This window comes from Hyperolius riggenbachi, chromosome 2 (assembly GCF_040937935.1).
Source record: "Hyperolius riggenbachi isolate aHypRig1 chromosome 2, aHypRig1.pri, whole genome shotgun sequence".
NCBI lineage: Eukaryota > Metazoa > Chordata > Amphibia > Anura > Hyperoliidae > Hyperolius > Hyperolius riggenbachi.
Window position 1 is genome coordinate 509,686,110 of NC_090647.1, and position 24,220 is coordinate 509,710,329.

At 44.0% G+C, this 24,220-nt stretch overlaps 1 protein-coding gene across 7 annotated transcripts in view; it reads left to right on the forward strand.

Annotated features, from left to right (window-relative positions):
• ROBO1 (roundabout guidance receptor 1) overlaps positions 1 to 24,220 on the forward strand; it is a 1,398,228-nt gene that overhangs the window by 898,912 nt on the left and 475,096 nt on the right. The window contains exon 1 of one of the 7 annotated variants that reach the window (XM_068270498.1): positions 12,213 to 13,171. The exons of the other annotated variants lie outside the window; for them this stretch is intronic. Coding sequence (XP_068126599.1) covers positions 13,114 to 13,171 — 58 coding nt within the window. The 5' untranslated portion in view covers positions 12,213 to 13,113. Of the gene's footprint in view, positions 1 to 12,212; positions 13,172 to 24,220 lie in introns of those variants that run through there. 7 annotated transcript variants of the gene reach the window in all.

The following is a 24,220-nucleotide window of genomic DNA, read 5'->3' on the forward strand; positions in this document are numbered from 1 at the left end:
CAACATTTGCCATAAGGTGCCACGTCATCTGCACTTGCAACATCAGCATCCCCTGTTGCTACACCACTGCTTCTTACTGACTTCATCAACATTCAAACTTCTGACTGCGACTGCGGAACAAATAACTATTTGTCATGCCGTTTAGACTGAAGGTAACGCTTGGGCTTGGTTATGTATGTTATCCTCATTTGCTCAGTATATAATGCGTGGGTTTCCTCCGGGGTCAGTCCCAGGAGCAGAGTTCTTCCTCTGTATCAGAGGCTCCTTATATTTGCATGCCGTCCTCTTCTCCACACTTCCATTTAGTCTAGGTGTCAATAATCACAGACACATAAGATTACCATAATCATTCTAACTTTGATCTCGCCAGGGGGAAACCGCACAGAGCGCATGTAAGCTCCTCGGTTGTTTGCCCGGATTCAAATAAATGTTTATTTCTCTTCTCTTCAAAATATTGACTTATTTATTAGTAAATTATTCATGCAGGATGGCGGTCCCTGTGAACGCAGGCGGAATGTTCTCTTGATCTCTGCAGGACTCAGTCTGCGTATGGTAATTCCGTTTGATACCGGTTCCTCGCAAACATACAGTCACAAGGATAAAATCACTACTAATGTGCGCCAGCAATGTATAATAGTCAGACATTTCGGAAGTGAAATGTAAAGACCGCAGACGGAATAATTCTGTAGAATTCCAATAGTGAGGATTCCCTCCTTAAAGTGAACCTGAGACGAGAAGCGTCTCGGGTTCCATACTTACCTGGAGCTTCCTTAACCACTTCAGCACCGTAGGCTTATACCCCCTTAGGGACCAGGCTATTTTTTTTACAACTTAGGCCACTGCAGCTTTAAGGGCTCGCTGCAGAGCAACTCAGCACACCAGTGATCCCCCCCCTTTTCTGCCCACTAACAGAGATTTCTGTTGGTGGGCTCTGATCGCTCCCCCAATTTTTGTTTGTTTATTTATTTGAATATTTATTTATGAATTTATTCCCCCCCTCCCTCCTCTAAATCACCGCGATCGGCTGTCATAGGCATCAGCCTAGAGCCGATCGCTCCTGTGTCTCCCAGGCGGACAGCTGAGTAACCCAACTGTCCCCAGCACAGCGCTGCCCTAGATCGCAGTGCTGTACATTCTAAGTAGATGGCGGTTTCACCGTCTAACAGTCTCCTAGCGGCGATCGGCGATGGGAGACTGATGACGGAGTGGAGATGCGCATCAGCGTGCGCGATCTCCTGCAAAACACGCACCCAGGACTTGACGCCAATTAGGCGGTCCTGGGGGAGCCACCGCATTCACGCCAATTGGCATGACGCAGTCGTGTAGAGGTTAAGCCCTGTTAGGGCTGCTCGTCCCTCGCCGTCTCCCTGGGTGACTCCTGTAACCCCTAATTGTCCCCGAAAGCCAGGCCGAGTCAGATTGCTCCCAGGGACAGGAGTGCGGCTAAGGAGTCTGCCTGGCCGGGCATGTGCGACGGTGCGCAACTAGGCCAGGCTTTCTGGGACAATTGCGGGTGACAGGAGTCACCCAGGGGGATGCTTCTCATCTCTGGTACACTTTAAAGCCTAGTACACACTTTCAATTATGATTGGCCAATCACTGACCAATGTTACCACCTTCATGTAGTATGGGGTCAGCAGATATTGAGTACTATGAGCAGGTTGTGTAGGTAAACCCTTATACTACATAGAGGAGGTAAAATTGGTCAGCGATTGGCCAATGATGAGTGAAAGTGTGTACCAGGCTGGTACACACATCCAATTTTGATTGGCCAATGTTACCATTTTCATGTAGTATGAGAGCTTACCTACACAATCTGCTCAGGGTATTCATAATCTGTTGGCCCTCCTAATACATGGAGGTAGTAAAATTGGCCAGTGATTGGCCAATCAAAATTGGAACTGTATAATAGGATTAATGCCCGATACACACTCTCAATTATGGTTGGCCAATCACTGACCAATTGTACCACCTCCATGTAGTATGAGAGTTGACAAATATTGAATACTATTAACAGATTGTGTAGGCAAACCATCATACTACATGGAAGTGGTAAAATTGGTCAGTGGTTGGCCAATCCTAATTGAAAGTGTGTACCAGCCAGGGTTAAGATGGAGATTCTACTTTTTGTCTTTGTCTTCCAAAGTTAGTCCTGTCCATGGCAATGATGGATTAAGATGAAGTTATTTGGCTCAGCCTGATGGGACTCTCGGGTGGGAGATGGGACAGAGAAATTGGCAGTCGGGCCCTCTGACACCCAATAGGCCCCAGTTACCTGAATAGGTTGCTTTGTGGGTGAGCCATTGTAGGGAGTCCGTAGTAGAAGATGGTAGATAGGAGTGTCTTCCTGCTAACATTGCTTGCCCGTTCCCAAGTGAGCTGAAAGGCAAGAGGAGACCTTGCATGACAGATTCCTCCCACCATCCCACAAAGTGGGACATATGCACTAAACAGTGTTAAACTTGCACAAGACAATGTTACCGTTAATTCTGCAAGCAAGGTAGTGCGTGTTGCACAATTAGCACCACCTGCATCACCAAGATAATGCGAGGGTTGTTAGAGTAACAATCGCATAGTGCACGTCGCCATAGCAACGCTCATGTTACAGTGAAAGAGTTGTGCTAATTGTACAACATACAACACCTTGTAAGTGGAATGAATGGTAAAATTACCATGCACTCTGTGCACAGCACCTACTGATGTTTAGTGCACATGCCACCGTGTAACCACTTGTAATTAAAACAAGCAGAGGGTGTGTTGATTGGTCTAGGGGCACTTACATATTAGTACGGTGCCGAGGAGCAGGGCACACAGCAGCGTTAAATACTACTCCGCCTCCAAGTTGTCGCAACTCAAAGGGAAAAGTAATTTGGGGTCATATGAAGCTTAAAGCAACACTATCAATTAACATGCTTTTTTCAATTGAGATAGGAAATGTTTGGGAAGTGCTGCTAAGTACTAGTGTATACATTTAAATTTTCATCTCTTTGTTTACTATTATCCAATTCCTTTCACGATTTTCTTACGGCAATTCTGATGGCAGACTGAGCCATGAGGGGAGGGGGAATTCCCTCACAGTGTATCTGTTAGCTATGTGTGTGTGTGAGGGAGAGAAAGCTCTGCCTGTGTTTCTGACTGAGCTGTCTGCACAGAGCAGAGGAAATGTATCTTAAATGCAATATAAACATTTGTAATTGTGTGTGTGAAACATGACACCTGACAGGCTTTTCATATACCTCTGCTTCAATATAACACTGTTCTTAGCATGTCAGACTGCAGATATTCACCTTTGCAAATGAGACATTCCAAACGTAGCTAAAATCTAATTGAAAAAAGCGAAACAAAACACGAAATCCAGGCTCCTCACCTTGAGCTAGGACATTTAAACACTTGTAGATTTAATGGGGAGGTGCTGGAAGGGGTGTGTGTGGCAAGCAAAACAGCAAAACACCAAAATGAACTTCTGCACACTCATGCAAATCCTCATGCGATTCCATTTACAAAAATCATGCAGCAATCAATGCTGTCCCTACAGCTAAGTTAAAAGCTGTAGCTAAAATCTACACACAAGGAAGTCAAACTTTTGCCTCTGATATTTAACATGAAAAGTAGGAAAATGTTTACACAGCTACTTATGCTGGGTACACACGGTGCGTCCCCGCACTCGATTCCCCGCTATTCCCGGCTGCTCGATTATTTCCGAGCACGTTTTGATGATTGTTAGGTCGATTCTCATGCAAGGTATGCCAAATCGACCTAACGATCCATCGAAACGGGAATTGGACATGTCGGAAATAATCGAGCGGCCGGGAATCAACGGGAATTGAGCGGGGCATCGAGGGCGGGAACGCACCGTGTGTACCCAGCATTAGACATTATTTGTACACTAGTGACCTAAGCCCGTTTAAAAACGGGCTAGGTCTGTCACAAATCCGCCGTGCGCATCCGCGTGCGCGCCCACACGCCCGCTCCTTCTGGCCCGTCCTCCTCCGGCTCTCTGCAGTGTCTCTGCGTCTTGTCCCTGCACATGCGCAGTGCAAAAAGCACTGACACAGGGACGGATGCAGGGACACTTGGAAATTATACATAAAGATTGTCATTTTAGAACACTTGGTTTAATAGTGTTCCTTTAATTTCTGCGGTGCATGCACCACACTGCATCGCACACATTCAGCATAAAACCGGTCTAAAGATTTTTCCTTCATCGTTACTTTATACTATACATCTCCACAGATTATATGCAGTGTATGTTGGCTGTGACTGTACTTTGTTGTTGTGTCCATTCAGTTTCATGGGGATCGATACCTTATATGTGCCTAGAGCTGGCATCCCCGGAGGGTCTTGCTCTGGTGAGTATTCTCCATTTTTGAGTCAAAGACGAGGAGTCTGTGATAAGCTTCTTTACGATGTACAGTATATGCATAGGCTGCTGCAACTTGAATAATCACAGCTATTTCTTCCACTTGGCCACCCCCTTCTCCAAGGCTGAGGTGATTGTCTTGTAGACATAAGAGGCGTAATCAGAACAGTGCTATGTAGAAGAAACTCATTGTGCCAGGGATGTTAAATTTAACAAACTACCTACCGGCACTAATAATTCCACTCTAAACAATGTAAATCTTCAAGGAACCTTTTTCTTCAGATGCGCCTCCAGCTCTGGCTCTGAACCACATGTCTGTTTGCTCTGGTGATTCATCAAATTTTGTCTCTCTCTGTTTTATTGGCAAACAATTTGTCACCGTAAATCAATCAATAAACAAATCTAGCAAATCTAGGAGCTAGTTGTGTTTAATCACCGAAACATTTTTAAATTGAAAGCTGGGTAGCTGAATGTGGGCCAAGGTCAGAGACCTCAAGGCAAGTCCTGGGCAGAAAGGTGGAATCCCGTCCCCAAACTCTGCATGCAGGAGCAGACATGAGATCACATTTATTAAGTGTCCTCATATTTTACCAAGCTGACTTCTGTCAATTGAGCTCCATTTTTCAAGGTGTCTGAGAAAACAAATAGACTTGTGATAAAGCCTCCTTTATACACAAATGTTATTAGGCCTATGGCCTCTTCTCCTTCACACCAGACCATCAATAACACTGTAAGACTATAAAAATACTAATACTAAAGGCCCGGCCTTTCCTTTTCCCTTCCCTTCCACCACCACCTAGATATCTGTGGTCGCTTACTCAGGCCTTGGGCGCTCCCCCTTATCACTTGCTTGGGTTGACATTCAGAGGTGCTCCCCAGAACTTTTCCTCCTTCAAGCATTGGGGCAGCCAAACCATTCCAGCAAAAAAATACATATATAAGTAGATAAATACTTGTTCTGCTTAGATAACAGATGTATTGTTCGGTCCATGATTTGATTTCAGTGAATTTTATATAGTAAATACAGAGAAAATTTCTTCAGGCATTTTCCATCTTTACTACCTCAGACTGAAGCCAATCCTGATGTCATTTTCTCCCTTACTCTTTTTCTCTCCTACAAACAGCACTGTCATATCTAGCTTACTTTGTAAACATATGTGAGCACAGCATAAATCGTATTTTAAATGCTTCTGCATAGGTATGTATTTCCCTTCTCAGCCTCAGCCCGTAACACTAAATAGCACTCAGCCAATCAGTGAATCAGTGAGGAACAGGAAGGAATGTGGGAGGGGAGATAACAAGCGTCCTTCCCCTCGTCAATGTACCAAATAGAGCCAGGCTGACTGCGTTAAGATTTATTACAGCAGAAACATTTATGATTATATTAGAATACTCTCAATGCAGGGTCAGGTTGTAAACTGCATAATAAACACAGAGCAGTAGGTAAATGGAATTTGATTTATGGCTGACAATCCTACTTTTAGATTAAAATCATGCCAAACTCCTCCTAATCCACCAAAGTTCCAAAATTTTGCACAAAATTCTGAATGCATTCCAAATACCGTGTATTGCAGGATTGCATGGTTAAATTGGGAAATATTTATAATGTATTGTGGATTTTCACTTTGACGTACCTTAGAATATGCTCAGTAGACTCTAGCACACTTTTTGGCAATCCACAAACTTTTTTTTGTTATTTCCACTTCATTATGTTTTTTTCTTTGCTATTTATGCACATTAATTTATGAACATACTTTCACATTGCGTTTGGTAGTTACTAGTCGGAATTCCTTTAATCACAACTTTAAAGTACCTTAAACTGGAAAGGGGGAAAATTATATACAGTATACATGGGGCTTCCTCCAACTTCCCCCCCCCCCCCCCCCCCCCCCAGGCTTATTGCTCCCTTGCTGTCTTCCTCCGACTTCTGGATCTTCAGTACCTGGCCTCGAAATGTCCTCCAGTTGGGGCCAGTTGGCGCACGCGCGGTCTGGCTACGCGCGCTCCCGTTCTGCACCTGCTTTATGTGTATTTGTGTATGTGTGTGTATCAGTGTGTATGTAAGTGTGTTTGTGTCAGTGTCATTGTGTGTCTATATATATTTGTGTCAGTTTGTGTCTATGTGTATTTGTGTCAGTGTAAGTGTGTTTGTGTCAGTGTCATTGTGTGTCTATGTGCATTTGTGTCAGTGTGTGTCTATGTGTATTTGTGTCAGTGTGTGTCTGTCAGTGTGTATGTGGGTGTGGGTGTGTGCTTGTGTGCCTGTCAGTGTGTATGTGTGTTTTTAAGTGCAGTGAATAAAATTGGATTACCATACATTTTTATAAGAATGTCATTTCAGTATGAGGTAGGTGTTTGAGAAAAGATCAGAGTTTTATTAAATAAAGCAAATTACATTTTGTTTTGTTGGCTTTGCACATTTTAAATCAATTCTCATAAAATAAACAAGTGGTAAGGTGTAAAAATTCAGCTGTGAATTTTGTTTTTTTTAATATGCATGTAAAAAGAAAAAGATACTGTAGTTACCCAAAAGTCAAAGGGAAATGTTACTTTGTGATTAAATTGCAGAAAATATAGATTGGTGCTGCTCAAGTCTTTTTTTTTTTTTTTTTACAATTTAACCACTTGCTGCCAGCGCTACGGTGTATTTGCAACATGATAGCAAATAGTTTTGACACAATAACATGAGCACACCTGTGTAGCTGTACCTAACACAGCGCATGTGCATGCACCTGTGACAACTATCCCCTGGGATCTTAAAGTGGACCTGAACCCAGAACTTCCTTGCTGCTCTAAAAAATAAGCAGTAGCATAATAACCTTCAAAGAAAAACATTTCTTTGTTACAGCTGATACAAATCCTGCATTAAATCTGGAGTGTATCTACTTCCTGCTTTCATGGAAGCAGACACAGGGTTAACATCCTGTGTTTAAAAATTTGCTGCTCTGCTCAGGCAGCCAGCAGACTCAACTAAGAGCTCAAATTACAGTTGCGGTTAGTCACAGATGAGGGGGAATTAGACAGGCTGAACTCTATAAATACATACAGGGTGCATTTCTCTCTGTTTTCCTTCTGCCCTGTGCAAGAGTTTCGGTCCACTTTAACATCCTCCCACACCTCCAGTCACACCTTTATCACATCTCCAGTCACATCTTCCCACATCTCCAGTAACAGCTTTTCACACCTCTAGTCAGATCTTTCCACTCACATTGGCCTCAATTCACTAAGCTTATCTACTGTCTTTAATAACGTTTCTAGAGTTATCACCATGGTGATGAGGCATGTCGTATTCAGGAAACATTTTACCTCAGGCAAACCTAAAGTTAACTCTTCTGTCTTTAAGTTAACTCTTCAATCCTTAAAATAACTCCAGAGTTAAAGATAGGCTGTTAATTAACTGTGTGTGAAAATAACTACAGAGGAGGTAAATTAACTACAGAGGAGGTAACTTAAGGAATGGCGAGATAAGATAACTCTCTTACTGTGTGGTGGTAAGTTTTCTCTTGCCTTATTATCTCCAGCATGATCTTAGTGAATTGAGGCCATATCTTACCTCAAGTCACATCTTTATCACACATCCAAGCCACACCTTTATCACACCTCCGATCACGTTATACCTTACCTCCAGCCACAGCTTTATCACACCTCCGATCGCGTTATACCTTACCTCCAGCCACACCTTTATCACACCTCCGATCACATTATACCTTACCTCCAGCCACACCTTTATCACACCTCCGATCTTGTTATACCTTACCTCCAGCCACACCTTTATCACACCTCCGATCATGTTATACCTTACCTCCAGCCACACCTTTATCACACCTCCGATCATGTTATACCTTACCTCCAGCCACACCTTTATCACACCTCCGATCACATAGTTACATAGTTATTTGGGTTGAAGAAAGACACACATCCATCGAGTTCAACCAGAGAACATATCACGTTATACCATACCTCCAGTCACAGCTTTATCACACCTTCAATCACGCCATCATCCCCTTCAGTCACGGCTTCATCACAGCTCCAATTATACCTTCCGATGCCTCCAGTCACACCTTTATCACATATCCACTCATTTCTTTAGTACACCTCCACACTAGCCATCATCACCTGCAGTCATTCCTTTATCACACCTCTAGCCACGCCTTTCATCACCTCCAGTAAGGCACACCATGATGAACTATTAGAATACTGGTCTTTTCTTTCATTGACGTAGTGCAGTGTTTCTCAAAATCTGTCCTCGTGACTCCCCAACATTGCATGTTTTGCAGACAACCTCACCTATGATTCAAAAATGGGAATTAATGGCCCTAAAAAAAAAATGGGCAATGTTTTTCACTGTGTATGGGAAAGGAACTCAAATCCTCTTCCAACAATTACACATATAAAAATAAATACAGTGGGCCTGTAACTCAAGTTATAAACTTAATAGGAAAAATTGCAGAAAAAAGCTAAAGCAAGCCTCACTTACCAATTCAATATAATGTTTATTAGGACAACATGTCATAGCACATATTTAAATATTCACATAGTTAAAAACACTAAAAACAACGAGGAGCCTTAGGGTATAAGCAGGTCCACCCCCACTCATACATACATCACATCTGCCATACTCACTCTATGCATATTGAGCGTAGCCTGGATACAAAGCCTCAAGAATTTGGGTAGCTATAGCTCACTGTGTGATCCAGTGGTGGGAGGGAAAAATAATTTAAACTTTATATTGAATTGGTAAGTAAGGCTTGCTCAACCTCACCTGCGCACAGGTGGGTTAATTAGTGTCTTAGCTTGGTGGATTCCATGTAGCTGAGACACTAATTACCTCACCTGTGCATGGGTGAGGTTGCCTGCAAAACATGCACCGTTGGGGAGTCACAAGGACAGGTTTGAGAAACCATGGCGTAGTGGATAGCACTCTCGCCTTGCAACGCTGGGTCCCCGGTTCAAATCCCAGCCAGGGCGACATTTTCAAGGAGTTTGTATGCTCTCCCTGTGCCTCTATGGGTTTCCTCCCACATCCTAAAAACATACAGATACAGTAATAGGCTTCTCTCTAAAATTGGCTTTAGACTACGATGGACATATGACTATGGAAGAGTTTAGATCAGGGATGTCAAACCGGTCTTACGAGGGTCGAGGTCCTCACACATTTTTGATGCAGCTCAAATGAATTGATGGGTCTGATTCAGGGAAGGTGTGGTCCATCAGGTAGAACACATTCCTCTCTTTTTCAGTCCATCCTAAACACTGGCATGGATCTGGCCCTCCAGGCCTGGAGTTCGACACATGTGGTTTAGATTGTGAGCTCCTCCGAGGGACAGTTAGTGACAAGGCTATATACTCTATACAGCACCACAGAAGATGTTGGTGCTATATTAAAACTAAATAATAATAATAATTACTAAGCTTATTTTCTTATTAGCATTTGGTAATATAACAGACAATAATTTACAAATTGGACATAGCATTTAGGGCTCATTCACACTGCAGGCGTTTTTTAGACCTCCTGCGGTTTTTTAAAATGCCCTCCGACCGTGTGGCCAATGAATGTCTATGCATGTCGTTCGTGGTGCGGCTAGGAAAAGCAGTGTGTGTTCCATTTTTGGGGTGATTCCGCCTCAGTGGAAGACATAGGAAAATCGGCGAACGCGTACAAATTGTTAAGAATAAATACAATGGCCTCAATTTACTAAGCTTCATCAAACACTTTATCAAACGTTTGATAATTTACCTCATCTAATTTTTAATTCACTAAGGTGTTATAGATTTATTGAACTTTTAATCAATAAAACATTTGATAAATATATAACAACAACAACAACAACAACAACAAATAACATTTGTAAAGCGCTTTTCTCCTGTGGGACTCAAAGCGCATAAGCATGGCTCCGACCATCGTGGTACAGAGGAAGAATTTTATAAATCTGGAAATGCCAGGCTAAACAGGTGGCTTTTCAGTCTGGATTTGAATAGCTCCAGGGATGGTGCTGTCTTTACTGGGTGTGGTAGGGAGTTCCAAAGAGTAGGGGCAGCATGACAGAAGGCTCTGTCTCCAGATTTTTTGAGGTGCACTCTGGGAGTGACCAAGTTTATAGAACTTGCTGATCTGAGGTTGTGAGAGGTGTGGTGCAGCTTCAGCAAGTCCATCATGTATCCAGCGCCCAAGTTGTGCAGGGATTTGAATGTCAGCAGTCCAATCTTGAAGAGTATTCTCCATTCTACTGGTAGCCAGTGCAGTGAGCGAAGGATCGGTGTAATGTGACAGTGGCGAGGCTGGTTTGTTAGCAATCTGGCAGCAGCATTCTGCACTAATTGCAGGCGACGCAGGTCTTTTTTGGGGAGGCCAGCATAAAGGGCATTGCAGTAGTCCAGCCGTGATGTGATGAAGGCGTGGACTAGGGTTTGAAGATCCTCTGGGGGAATCAGATGTTTAATCTTTGCAATGTTCTTCAGATGAAAGAAGGAAGATTTAACTACAGATGAAATTTGGTTTCTGAAACTCAATTCCCCATCGATTAGTACGCCAAGGCTGCGCACAAGGTTGGAGCTGTTTATGTCTGAATTCCCAATCCTGATTGGTGTTGCTTTAGGATAGAGCTGTTTTGATGGCGAGCACTGGCTTTGGACAAACAGGACCTCAGTTTTGTCAGCATTCAGTTTCAACCAGTTATCATTCATCCATGCCTGAAGCTCAGCTAAGCAAGAGTTTATTTTTGGGGTAGGGTCTGTTCCACCAGGTTTGAAGGACAGGTATAGCTGTGTGTCATCGGCGTAGCAGTGGTACGTCAGGCCATGTCGTTGAATAAGTGTACCGAGTGGCTTAGTGAATTCAAAATTAGATTTTACCCATGAGGTAAATTATCAAACGTTTGATAAAGTGTTTGTTAAAGCTTAGTGAATTGAGGCCATTGTATTTATTCTTTTCCGGGTCAAAGAGTTCACTTCCTGACTTGCGTCAGGGAGTGAATTACAAAACCGCTCGGAAAAAAACGCTTAGAAAACCGCTAAGCACAAAAAACGAATCGCCCACCCAAGCGCCGGGAATCGGAAAAAAAAGACGCCTCAAAAAAAACTCAATGTGGACGGACACGCGAACGGAACGCAATGTGAACAAGGCCTTAGCAAGAAGTTTTGAATCAGGATGATACCATTTATTGGCTAACTTAGAGATGAATAAACAGTAAGCTTACGGCTAATAATAAGACTTCTTCGGACTTGGGAAGCAAGCCCGACAAAGTCTTATTATTAGCCGTAAGCTTGCTGTTTATTCATCTCTAAGGTTAGCCAATAACTGGTATCATCCTGATTCAAAGCTCCTTGCTTTTACTGATGGCTAACACGGTACAATACCCTACTGACATAGCATTTCGCAAACTACAACCACTTTTAGCAGCTAAACACATGTATTTATACAGATCTGTACAACATGAAGCAAAAGTGAGAGAGTTTACAAAAAGAAAAGAGGGGTGAGGAGTTTTGCTTTCAAAACAGGGAAGATAGGGGGCTATGCATCTGCCTTACCTGGAATAAACTGTAACCTGCAGCATATTCTGATTGTTTTGTCTCCCAGATTTCCTGTTACAAGCCTAATGAATGAATGTGTTTTATATAGACACATAATGACAAAGTAATCAAGTAGAATATGTAGAACTGAACAAAAAGCTATCAGGTTTTTTTTCTCAACAAAAGTGGAATTTCCGTTAAAAAAATTAATCCAGCCTTGAAGAGGCTGCGCTCTGTGGCCAGTAGATGGCAGCAACAAGCCTGCATGCGAGGAATCTGAAAGTCTAAGGTTTATATATCTACCAAACAAAAGAGCAGAATAGTAGGCGGCCCCTTTAAGCAGAGTTGCTGCTGCTGCTGTTAGGCTGGATGCTTCGCCTGCTTAGAATGAAATGGGGATCAGCTCCGGTCTGAGCTGGAGACAGGAGGGATAAACGGGACCCTACAAACTTCCCAGCAACTGCCCATCACAAGAAGAAGAAGACGACCAGGAGGACCTCCTACCCTCAGCGACTGATCTCCAACTCCTGTCTGGAAGCATCAACTACAGAAGCATTGAGTGAAAAGTTGCCTTTGCGTGGTGCAAGCAGGGGGTGATCGGGGATGGAGAACAGTGCACGGGTGATCTTACGGGAATAAAACTCTTTTCTGCAACATCGAGGGTGGAACATCAAGTCTGGCTGTTGGACCTCTACTGGGTGGACTGAGATTTAGCGTCGCACGCTCTTTGGATAGTTCTACCGGGTGAAGAAGAACAACCCTGGAGTTTTCTTTTGAGGAGTATTGGTTGGTGACAGTGAGATAAGTCTTCTTCTCTTCTCCCTTCTTACCTAGTAGGATATCCAACGTTTGAGAAGCAGCCTGGACTCCTAATGTCTTCTTCTGCTGACCAACTCTTCTTCTGCTGACCTCCTACTGGGTTTTTTAGTGAAGAAGATCGGCCCTGGAGTTTTCTTTTGGGGAGTTTTGGCTGGTGACAGGGAGAGAAGTCTTCTCTTCTCCCTCATTACCTAGCAGGATATCCAAAGTCTGAGGAGCAGTCTGGACTCTCAAGTCCCCAAAGTCATCTTCTGCTGACCTCTTTTTGACCATCTCAGCGTTGGAGAGTCGCTTATATTAAGCTTGGGCTGGATGTACAGTTTGGTGGCTAGGAGTTCTGTTTGATTTCCCTGGGATTCTGATCCATTATAATTTTTTTGAGGAGTTCATTGGCATGAGATAACTGGCAGGGCTGTGTCAGGACAATGATTGGGGAGTTTGTCCACTTTTATCTGCTCTGTGGAATAGTATGCATCTCGTCAGGTAAGGCAAAGGGGGTGTGTGCCGTGCATTCAAATGTATGTGGAGGGTGCTGCACTGTATGATTTCTATCTAGGCAAAATAACTTGTGTTCATAATAAATTATACTATTTCTAACCCTATTCAAACATTTAGGGTTTGGAATTTTTAAGTGTATAGGTAACTAGGACTAGCAACTAGCAAACTAATCCTTGAAGTTCAGAGTGGAGTTGTCCTGGAGAAGTTTTGGGGGTACATAATGATAAAAAATACAGCACTGGGTGCCAGATGTTCTTTGGTGGGGAAGCAGTTGCTTGAGTGCTGTGAATCAAAATGTTTATGTATGTATGTATATATATTATTATTATTTGTATGGCGCCTACATCTTCCGCTGCGCTGTACAGAGTACATTATCTTGTCACTAACTGTCCCGCAGAAGGGCTCACAATCTAATCCCTACCATAGTCATGTCTATGTATGTATTGTCTAGTGTATGTACCGTAGTCTAAGGCCAATTTGGGGGGGGGGGCAAATTAACTTATCTGTATGTTTTTGGGATGTGGGTGGAAACCAGAGTTTCCGGAGGAAACCTATACAGACTTGGGGAGACCATACAGACTCCATGCATATAGTGCCCTGGATGGTATTTAAACCAGAGACCCAGTGCTACAAGGTGAGAGCGCTTACCACTTCTGGTCAACACATGTTGGGGATTGACACCCACATTGGACAGACTGACCTCCACATTTCGTGTTATTTTGTCCAGCCCTGTTTCTCTTTCATTATAGTGCAACAAATAAATAAGGTTGGGTACAGATACAGACACGAGAGAAAGGTGATGCAAAAAGTCAGATACCGAAAAGTTCAGTCCTCACTTTAGAGACAGGAGAGCAGATGAAAAAAAAAATATATATATATAAAAGCAGTAGCCATACTTCCATGTTGCTATTTTTATATCGCTATCGATTTAAAAAACATTAACATATGCATAAGGATACTGAATCACAAACTTGGTATGGTCGTTATCAAAATCACCTGTTCAAAAATACCTATTATTGAAGATCTAAAGTCTAATGCCGGGAATACACGGGTCGACTGGCGGCTCGATTAGCTGCCGGATCGACCCCAGCCGCATCCCCACGGATCGATTACCGCTCGCCCCCGCCGGCACTTTCTTAACAGCGCTCTATTCCCTGCCATTGTCCGCCGGCGGGGATCGAGCGGGCGAGGGTCGAGCGGCTTGATCGGGCCAGCTGAATATTATCAGCTGGCCAGATCAGCTGGTCGATACACGGTACAGAAACGTACCGTGTATACCCAGCATAAGGGTCCGTCCACACCAAGTCCATTGCATTGTAACAGACAATATCATAGCGACCGACCACGATACAATGACATTCCTAGGGGGCTACCACATCTAGTGTGCTGCATTACAGTGCAGCGGGTCCCGACACAGTGACCAACAGCATGCTGCACCTTAACCGGGTAATGCATGCGTTTAGAGTGGCAAGCAGGCACAAAGCAAGCAATTTTGGTGCTCTCGAAGCTGGGCACTGCTATAGCACTAATGCTATAGTGCGCGCCTCACGCAAGGGTAGTTTGGGGTTCTGGCGATCGCCGAACCCTAAATTACTTCTTCCTCCGAGTTGCTACAACTCGGAGAGGGAATAGTATTTAACGCCGCTGGGAATTTGAACGGCAGCTGGGTGAGCCGTCATTCAGCTCACCCTGCGCCCAGCTCACCGGCAACATTATAATACGTATGTTTGAGGCCTTCTTTCATTGTATTGTAAAGGGATACTGTAGGGGGGTCGGGGGAAAATGAGTTGAACTTACCCGGGGCTTCTAATGGTCCCCCGCAGACATCCTGTGCCTGCGCAGCCACTCACCGATGCTCTGGCCCTGCCTCCGGTTCACTTCTGGAATTTGTGACATTAAAGTCTGAAAACCACTGCGCCTGCGTTGCCGTGTCCTCGTTCCCGCTGATGTCACCAGGAGCGTACTGCACAGACACAGACCATACCGGGCCTGCGCAGTATGCTCCTGGTGACATCAGCGGGAGCGAGGACACGGCAACGCAGGCGCAGTGGTTTTCAGACTTTAAAGTCTGAAATTCTAGAAGTGAACCGGAGGCGGGGCCGAAGCATCGGTGAGTGGCTGCGCAGGCACAGGATGTCTGCGGGGGACCATTAGAAGCCCCAGGTAACTTCAACTCATTTTCCCCCGACCCCCTACAGTATCCCTTTAAGCCTCACTGTGCAGTCACACACCACAGCGGCAACAAGCGGTGCAACTTTTTGGTTATATTCTGTTGTGGTTTGAATGCAACTGACTTAGTATGGAAGTGCCCTAAAAGTGGCTGTACACCATTTTTTTCTTGGTGATCGGGACTGTGCCTGGCATGTTTGGCTCTGTCACCTTGGCCGTAGATTATGTAACTGGCATTCAATGTGGCAAATTACCAATAAAGCCCCTTATCGGAAATAAATTGGAAAGAATTGATTTCCACGTTGAACAATTCTGTTATGCCTTCTGCTGTCCCTTTGGCTTTGTACTAATTGGTGGAGTAAAAAGTTGTGTGGCCATTGATGCCCTGTTGCTCCTTCCTGCACATGATAAATAGATAAAGCCTAGTGCAAACCAAAAATCACTAGGCGTAATCAAAAACACTTATCGATTTTTGTAGCGATTATGGGCATGTACCTAGCGATTTCCTATTTATGCCTAGCGATTTTGGAGCGTTTGATTGTAGTGATTTTTGTAGTTCTTATAAACTTTGATCTGGAAGTGAACAGCTTTGACCAAAAAACAATTTGAAAAATAGCTCTGTTCAGTGATTTTTAGAGCGATTTTCCACTTCTATACTTTACATTGAGGCGTAATCACCTTCATAATGCTGCAGGATGTACGTTTGCGTTTTGGAAAAAATCACATCGCTCTGGTGTGAACTAGCGCATAGAAAGACATTAGCCAAGCGCTTTTCGAAGCGCTAGCGATTTTAAAAGCGTTCAGAAGCGCTCTCGGTGTGCACCAGCCTTGATTATGTTTCCCAATAAACTTTTGTTTGATGACTCGATCAAAATTGATTGACTGAGGTGTTGCTTTTTGATAGATTTTTGTTTAATTCATTGTGTTTATCAAATTAAATGTGTGATATTGCCCAGTGCATGGCCGCCAGAAAAATTACCAAAATTCCACAAAAAGTAAACTGCTAGGCCTTGTAGCAGTGATCATTACATTGTATATGTCTCCGATGATAAGAGATCCTTAAAGTGATCCTAAAGTCAACAAAAAAAAAAGAGTTTTACTCACCTGTGGCTTCCAATAGCCCCCTGCAGCTGTCCGGTGCCCTCGCCGTGTCCCTCCGATCCTCGTGTCCCCGCTGGCAGCCACTTCAGGTTACGGCGTCCTGACGGTGAAACCATAAGTGGCGGCCGGCGGGGACCCGAGGATCGGAGGGACACGGCGAGGGCACCGGACAGCTGCAGGGGGCTACTGGAAGCCCCAGGTAAGTAAAACTCATTTTTTTTTTGTTGACTTAAGGTTCACCTTAAAGCTACTTTCACACTGACATGTTGATATGCACTGCAACCGACAATATAATCGCATTGCAAGCACAATGTAACTATATGGTAAAGATACAGCTGCAAATTAGCAGGATGGACATTGCCTGTCAACATGTGCATTTACAGTTGCGGTGCAAGCACTTTTTTGCATGTTATGCTTCACTGTATGCGTCGCATCACACATGGGGCGCACATTGCAACTTTTTCCCCTCCGTTTGCAATCCTGATTTTTTTTCCTGCTATAATTGGAATACCATGGAAATTTTAGGCCAATCGCAAGATTCAGGAATACCCTGAAGTACTGGAGTCTCTTGATTGGTCTAAACTTACTGCAGCAATCGGATTTTCACGAACAAATTCTGCATTCTCTGATTGGTCCAATGCTTCCGAGTTCTGTGATTGGGCTAAAATTACAGAGTTGCAGTAAATGATTTCAGTTTTCTGATTTCCGATTGGAAAAATGCAAAAATTTCAATTCTGCAGAATCTGATTGAGCATCTCTACTGGTTGTGCCCGATACAATTTTTCATTCGTAGTTCCGATTGATATTATGACCGACTTGACTGACCAAAAACACTACAGTTCAGTGCTTCAGTCGTAATTTTAATTGTAATTAGGGTAATTAGACAAGACAAGACAAATAACATTTATATCGCGCTTTTCTCCTGGCGGACTCAAAGCGCCAGAGCTGCAGCCACTAGGGCGCGCTCTATAGGCAGTAGCAGTGTTAGGGAGACTTGCCATAGGATCGTAAATATTAAATTCACTTCAATTCACGATATATTAAGCATTTTTTTTCTGATTGAATGCCTAAGCAAGCAAAAAAATGAACACTTAAAGGACTTCCGAGGCCAAATGTTCCCTGCTGTTTCCTGTAGCATGGATCGGGGCGTTGGCCCTAGAGTTGCGCAGCCGCAGTAGCGGCCATGCGGAGTGCGCAGCCGCGGCCAGCGTCGGCGGCCATCTTTATACAGGCAGCAGAGCCCGACCCTGGCCGTGGGGTCGGGAGCCATTCGGGGGGATATTGAGAGGCGGGGACCCGGCGGAACGGCATGGAGGGCGCAGACGGCGTCCTCCGTGTCCACCAAAGTTATACAGGTATCTAACTTCTTTATTTTTTGGGGGAACATTTGGCCTCGGAAGTCCTTTAAGGGTGTTTTGTGTCAGTCGTTATTATTTGTCTAAGGGTCGGTCGCTTGTCAGGTTGCAGATAGGAATTTGTTTTAAACGGATCAGTTTTTCTAAAAACATTGTGCTTTTGCAGCATACGTTTTCAGTCTGTTTAAACATATGTCAAAAACGTGTCCTTCCTTCCTGTGCGTTTCTATTGGATAAAGAGGTCCGCAAAGATGACGCTGAGGGGAGGAGCAAGCAGTAGGTAAACCGCTTTGGCATCTGTTTGGTGTGCAAAAGTTCTCTGTGTAGAGGGATATCTGTTTTGGTATTGCCTTTCATTGCCTACACGGGTATCCGGGCTCCATGAAAATGTGGCAAATCCGGACTCTCCAATCAGTTTTCTAAAACAGAGCCCACACATCCGTTTTTTAAGGTGTGTGAAGACGGCCGCGATCTTTAACATTGGTATCCGTGGCTCCGTTTTTGTCCAGGGCAAAAAAACGGAGCCACGGATACGGTTTTGAAACAAGTGTGAACCGACCCAAAAGCAGGTCTGCCACAATTCTATGTATGCTAGGATGTCAGGTACGTGTGTTGTGGGAAAGTAAAATTATTGGTGGATTGGCAAAATCGGCAGTCGCTTGCCCCGTCATTCTGACTTTAGTCTGATGTCTGAATTCAGCTACAATTAGTCTGTGTCTTCAGTTATAATAAAAAGCAACACCTTCATTTAAAAGCTGAGGGCAGTTTTGCAACTAAAAAAAACTTTTACAATTTTTGTCCAACAACTAATGTGTAAAATGTTGAACAATTGTTTTGGGTTTTTTTCTGCTGCACATTAATATAGCACATTTTTAGCAGAATTTTTAACAGAGAACCCTAAAGACAGTAGAATCTCGTTATAGTAAAGTCTCATATAATAAATCTCTGGCTATATATAGTCCTGTGGTCCTGACCAACCATGCGCCTGTATGAATAAACAAGTTATGCAGTTTGAGTAACTCACTACAGAAGTTGGGTAATCCTGGTGAACTTAAAAAGTTACGTTGACCATTATTTTGGGAATATAGCCCAATGTCTACTTAGGTCGCTGATTATATGGCATTTGTGTTATACCTACCAACCATTGAAAAGCATTCCTATCAATCTCCTGCTGTAGGTCATGGAGATCTGGTAGATTATTATTATTATTTAGTATTTATATAGCGCCAACATCTTCCGCAGCACTGTTCAGAGTATATATTGTCTTGTCACTAACTGTCCCTCAGAGGAGCTCAAAATCTAATTCCTACCATAGTCATATGTGTATGTAAGCTATACAAGGCAAACGGTACAAAATTCATGCTCGTGCGATGTTGGGCTGGTTAGGCAGGTCCAATAATACAAGTATGAGGCTTTCATAGGAACGGAGCACATGATCATGAAGAATACACTTGGGAAGGGAGGACCCTGCCAAAGGCTTACAATCTAAGGGTAGGGGAGATGGACATACTAGGTGTGTCCATCTCCCCTCCCCTTAGATTTTGTTTGGGCATTGGGGTACACGTATGTTTGTCTTGAGAGGGCAGGTTGGGGAAAGCAGGGTTAAAAGTCACCAGCTTTCTCAATCCTGCAAACTTCTTCAGTTCAGGTGTCTTTGGCCGTTCTGTGTATCATATTCCCTGGAGCATTCATGTTAGTGTCAAAATCCTGTAATCAACCCTAATTACCGACTTAAGACTTTGGTCAGAAAAGCTTCTAATGAGATATGAGATTCCACTTCACCGCTGGTGCATTGTTGCATTGTTCTGGGTCCAAGCTTGCTAGGTAACGAGGACGTGCAAGGCGCCCAACTAATAGGTATCCATAACTCTCTGAGGTTTTCTCAGTAAAGCTGTACCAAGTATACTGTGGGTGTGCGCAAAGTACAGAAATCTATCAAAAACAACTCTTGAAGGATTAGTTTACTTGTAAATATATAAAATCAGTCCCACATTGCTCCCAAAACAGTAATGTTATTATAATATTTCACTGATTTAACCCTGTTGCAAAAGGAATGAGGACGTCCTTGGGGCCTATTGCTAATTAAGACTTTTGTTCTACAGCAGCAAGTCAAAAAAATGTTGTTGTTGTTTTTCACAAAATTACCTTGTAATTGAAGGACACCCGAAGTGACATGATGAGATGGACATGTGTATGTACAGTACCAAGCACACAAATAACTATGCTGTGTTCCTTTTTTACTTTTTCTGCCTGAAAGAGTTAAAAATCAGGTATGCAAGTGACAGTTTCTGTCTTGGTCGGGACTGTGTCGGACTGGGTCAGCTATAGCATAACCCTCACTGATAAGGAATTACAGCCATAAACCACTTTCCAGGTAGAAAATGGCTTCTGAGAGCAAAAAAGAGATACCAAGGGGCAATATTTCATAGATTTTAGCTCTGGCATACTTCAATGAATGTGTAATTGTGAAGAGGCTATTAAACAGTAAAAACTTAAAAATTAGGTTTAAAAATAAAACTGGGATAGCTAAAAAAGTCATTTTTAGGAGAAGGAGGAAAGATACAATTGTTTAGGTCATAATTTTTTTTCACCTCGGATGGCCTTTAAAAAAACCAAAAAAACAAACAAACAAACAAAAACATTTTGCTGCGGTACACTATACTATATAGCGAGTTCTACGTTTTGCTAAATAAGATTTGTCTGCAATCATCAATAGGACAGGAGGAGGCACAAAAACAGATGGGGGCAGGGGGCAGAGGTGGTACAGAAGGACACAGTGGAGGCAGAGATGGCACAGAGGAGGACACCGAGTGAACAGGGTAGCAGAGGTGAAATAATGAGGGACACTGAAGGTACAGGAGAACAAAGGTGACATGGGGGAAGGGGGGGTTTGCAGAGGGGGTACAGGGGACAAAGATAGCACAGTTTTCGACTTAACGGATTCAGGTTAAGAACGAACCTACAGTCCCTATCTTGTTTGTTAACTGGGGACTACCTGTACTCACATATCTGTGATCGGCAGTCAGGTCTAGTCTAGCGCCTGTGCATCTCACTTCCTGTTCCTTTCTCTGTGAATCAGGAGGGGTATTCCAACTAGCAGGAAGGATTGCACACTGCAGTAATCATACCTGACCTACAACTACAAGTCACGTGGCTAAAAGTGCATACGCACCTTCAGTCAGTGAGTTAAGATTCCTGCTCAGTCCTTAGGGTGACACTGTGCAAATTGAGGTCTTTACACTACAGACGTGTTATTGGTATACATTCAAATGACACACATGTTTCTATGGAGAGGGAAGACGGCCTGATGTGATACATGATGAAGTGGCTTCTGTGGGCGGGGCGTGTGCGAGAACAATGTGCTGGTTCATTTGCGTCACTTAACTTTCCGATGTGCCGATGAATGAGAGATCTGGCAAATCGTGGTTATACTTTTAAGCCCCTCACATTCTTTGTGAATGTAGCACACCCAGTTACCACTTCATCTTTCAGAGTGATTGCCGTCAGGTGCTGAGACAGCAAAACAAAGAGGAAAGCTGCTCTTGCAGAGTTAGCTGAAATAGCTGCAATTAATTAATGCATTTCTGAACATACTCATCAAAATTGCCATAAATTAAGTGAAGTGGACAGCTTATAATGAAAATAAATGCACTACCATTTATATATGTTTGGACGCTGTCTGTACTCGCTTGCTGAAGCATTGAAAAGAAAAAAAAATGACTCCCAACTATTGCCTGAATTAAGTTCCAGTACTATAGTATACTTTACGTGCTTGAGTATGACTACTTCTGCGGATCAGTTCATTTCGGCGTGCAGCTCTGAGAGCCGAGCACCGAAACTGGGCGCCGTCATAGCAGCAATGCTATGATGTGCGCCCCGCATAGCGGTAATTCTGGGCTCTGGTGGCTGCCAGATCCCGAATTGCATCTTCCTCCGAGTTGCCACAACTCGGAGGGGGAATAGTATTTAACGCCACCTCGGAGTTTAGCAGCATTTGGGGAAAGCCGTCATTCAGGTCTCCCCGTGCCGAACTAAGTGGCACCGAAATAATATGTACCCCTACTTCTGATATAGTAAACTTCTGAGAAAACTTCTGATATAGTAAACCACTTTTTCCGGTCTCTCAAAGTTTACTATAAAGGGATTCTACTGTAATGTTTTCACTTTGGAAAAAGTTCCAGTGTGCACTGGCATGACTAGTGGCCTTGAAATGAGGCTTGGTACTCGGAGGAATCAGAGACCGGTATGTATGACTATAGCTGAAGTATCTCTGGCTTGAGGTCAAATGAGCTTTTCTCTTACAGATGTTATAAATTAGGCTGATTATCAGAGAAGATCGAGTTCAGTCAAGAGAAGCCGTTGGCTCTCCTCCGGACCACGCAGAGCAGCCATGAAGGAGAACCTGACGCTCTTTGGAGCTCTGCGTAAAGCAAACTTGGATGTGGCTGGATGCATCCTCCTGTCATTCCATGGAGCAAGGGACAGGCCTGCACGCAGCAGCAAGCTGTTTTTACTGAAGTGTTTGATGTAGCTCAAGGTTGTAATTAGAGCACATTAAAAGGGGCCAACAGGAAACCACCCCCTACTCCAGCCCTCACGCTTTACAGAAAGATAATGCTTGCCATAGAACTGGTGGTAATCCTAGGTAGAAAAAACAGGAAAGGACTTGGTGCATTCTAGATATATAATATTCCCTGCATGCATTGTAACAGACAGTGTAAAATCTATATTCTGTCTCCGAAGGGAGTGAGCTCTAATCTCTTCAAAAGTTGGAAATTTGGGTTGCTACTTTTTATTTTTTTGGGGGAAGATTTTGAAGGATAGGACAAATGAACAGTATATTTTTCATTTCAAACAATAATGCCCGGTTCACATTAGTGGTCCGTTCCCTACGGACTATGGATTCGTTCACATTTGTCCGTTCGAACAGATTCGTTTTGCATGATCCGCTGAACGGACCGCAAGTTTCCTCCTGCAGCAATTGTTCCAAACCAATGAGCCCAGCAGAACGGAAATCGATCCTGAAGCACTGCATTGGGCATCGGGAGCAATGAGAAAAAATGAGAAAAATCCACTTTGGTTATGAGGTTGGGGGGGGGGGAGGGAGATGAGGGGAAACGGAATGGAGCAGCTGAAAGACAATGGAGTGAAAATGGAACCCGACCGACCGGTAATCAGATCCGTTTTCATGGTTCCGTTTGCCACGAAATTGCCAGTGTGAACTGGGCCAAACTGTTATTCCATTTATCCATTACTCAGCTGAGATGTGTTATTGGAAGCCCCATCCTCCAGTTTGCTCTCATACTCCCACTTCCTTAGACAAGGTTGAACATCAGCTGCCTAACCGCTCATACACGCGTGCAACTTTATCACCGAACTATCGTCCAAACTTGTCTGTTGGACAATAGGTGTGTGTGCGTGTGTATGCGTGGCAAACGACTAGACTGATAAGAAGCGGTTTGCCTGCTCCAACTGGCAACCAACCCATGATGAGCAAGCGATCTGCCCGGCAGATCAATTCACCTACAAAAATGGCCAACTGCATTGTTAACGCCGCTCTCATGCCCACCGCCTAACGTCACGCATGCGCCGCTCTGTCATTCCGATGCGCCCCCCTCCCCGCATAGCAATACAGTGCATCGTCATCTATACAGCTGACTTGCGTCTGTGCAGCCTGGCCCAGCGATGTCACCCAAGGGGATCTGGTCAAAGGTGTGTACGTACATTTAGGCATCATAAAGGTGTGTAGATTAAAATGTAAAGTAAGAGCTAGGTGTCAGGAAAGGGTACACATTAGGTAGGAGGTCAGGTGCTAGGTATAGGTAAATGTTAGGGTAATAGGTTAGAGTTAGGCATCAGGAAGAGGTAAACTTTAGGGAGGGACTTTAAAGTGTACCAGAGCTGAAAACAATAAAAAGTTTTATACATACCTGGGGCCCAGCCCTGTCTGCTTGGATCGCCCCCAGACACCGCCATCCTCCGCTGTCTGCAGCTTCGGGAACCGGGTCCCATCACTTCAGCCAGTCAGGGCCAGTCTACGCCGGAGAAGTGCGCCCTCTACGTATCTCTGCAGCAGCTACTGGAGAGATACGCAAACAGCGCACTTCTCTTACGTCAGACTGGCTCCGACTGATGCAAGTGACAGGACCCGGTACCGAAGCTGTGGGCAGTGGAGGACAGCGGCAAGGGAGCGATCCAAGTGGATGGGGCTGGAGGTAGCCCCAGGTATGTATAAAACTTTTTATTGTTTTTAGCTCTGAGTCCCTTTAAGGTTAGGCCTCAGGAAGTGGTGACAATTAGAGTGGGAAGTAGGGATTAGGCCTTAGGAAGGGGTGAATGTTAGGGTGGGATTTTAGCGTTAGGCATCAAGAAGGTAGATATTAAGGTTGGAAGTCTCGGATTAGGCATC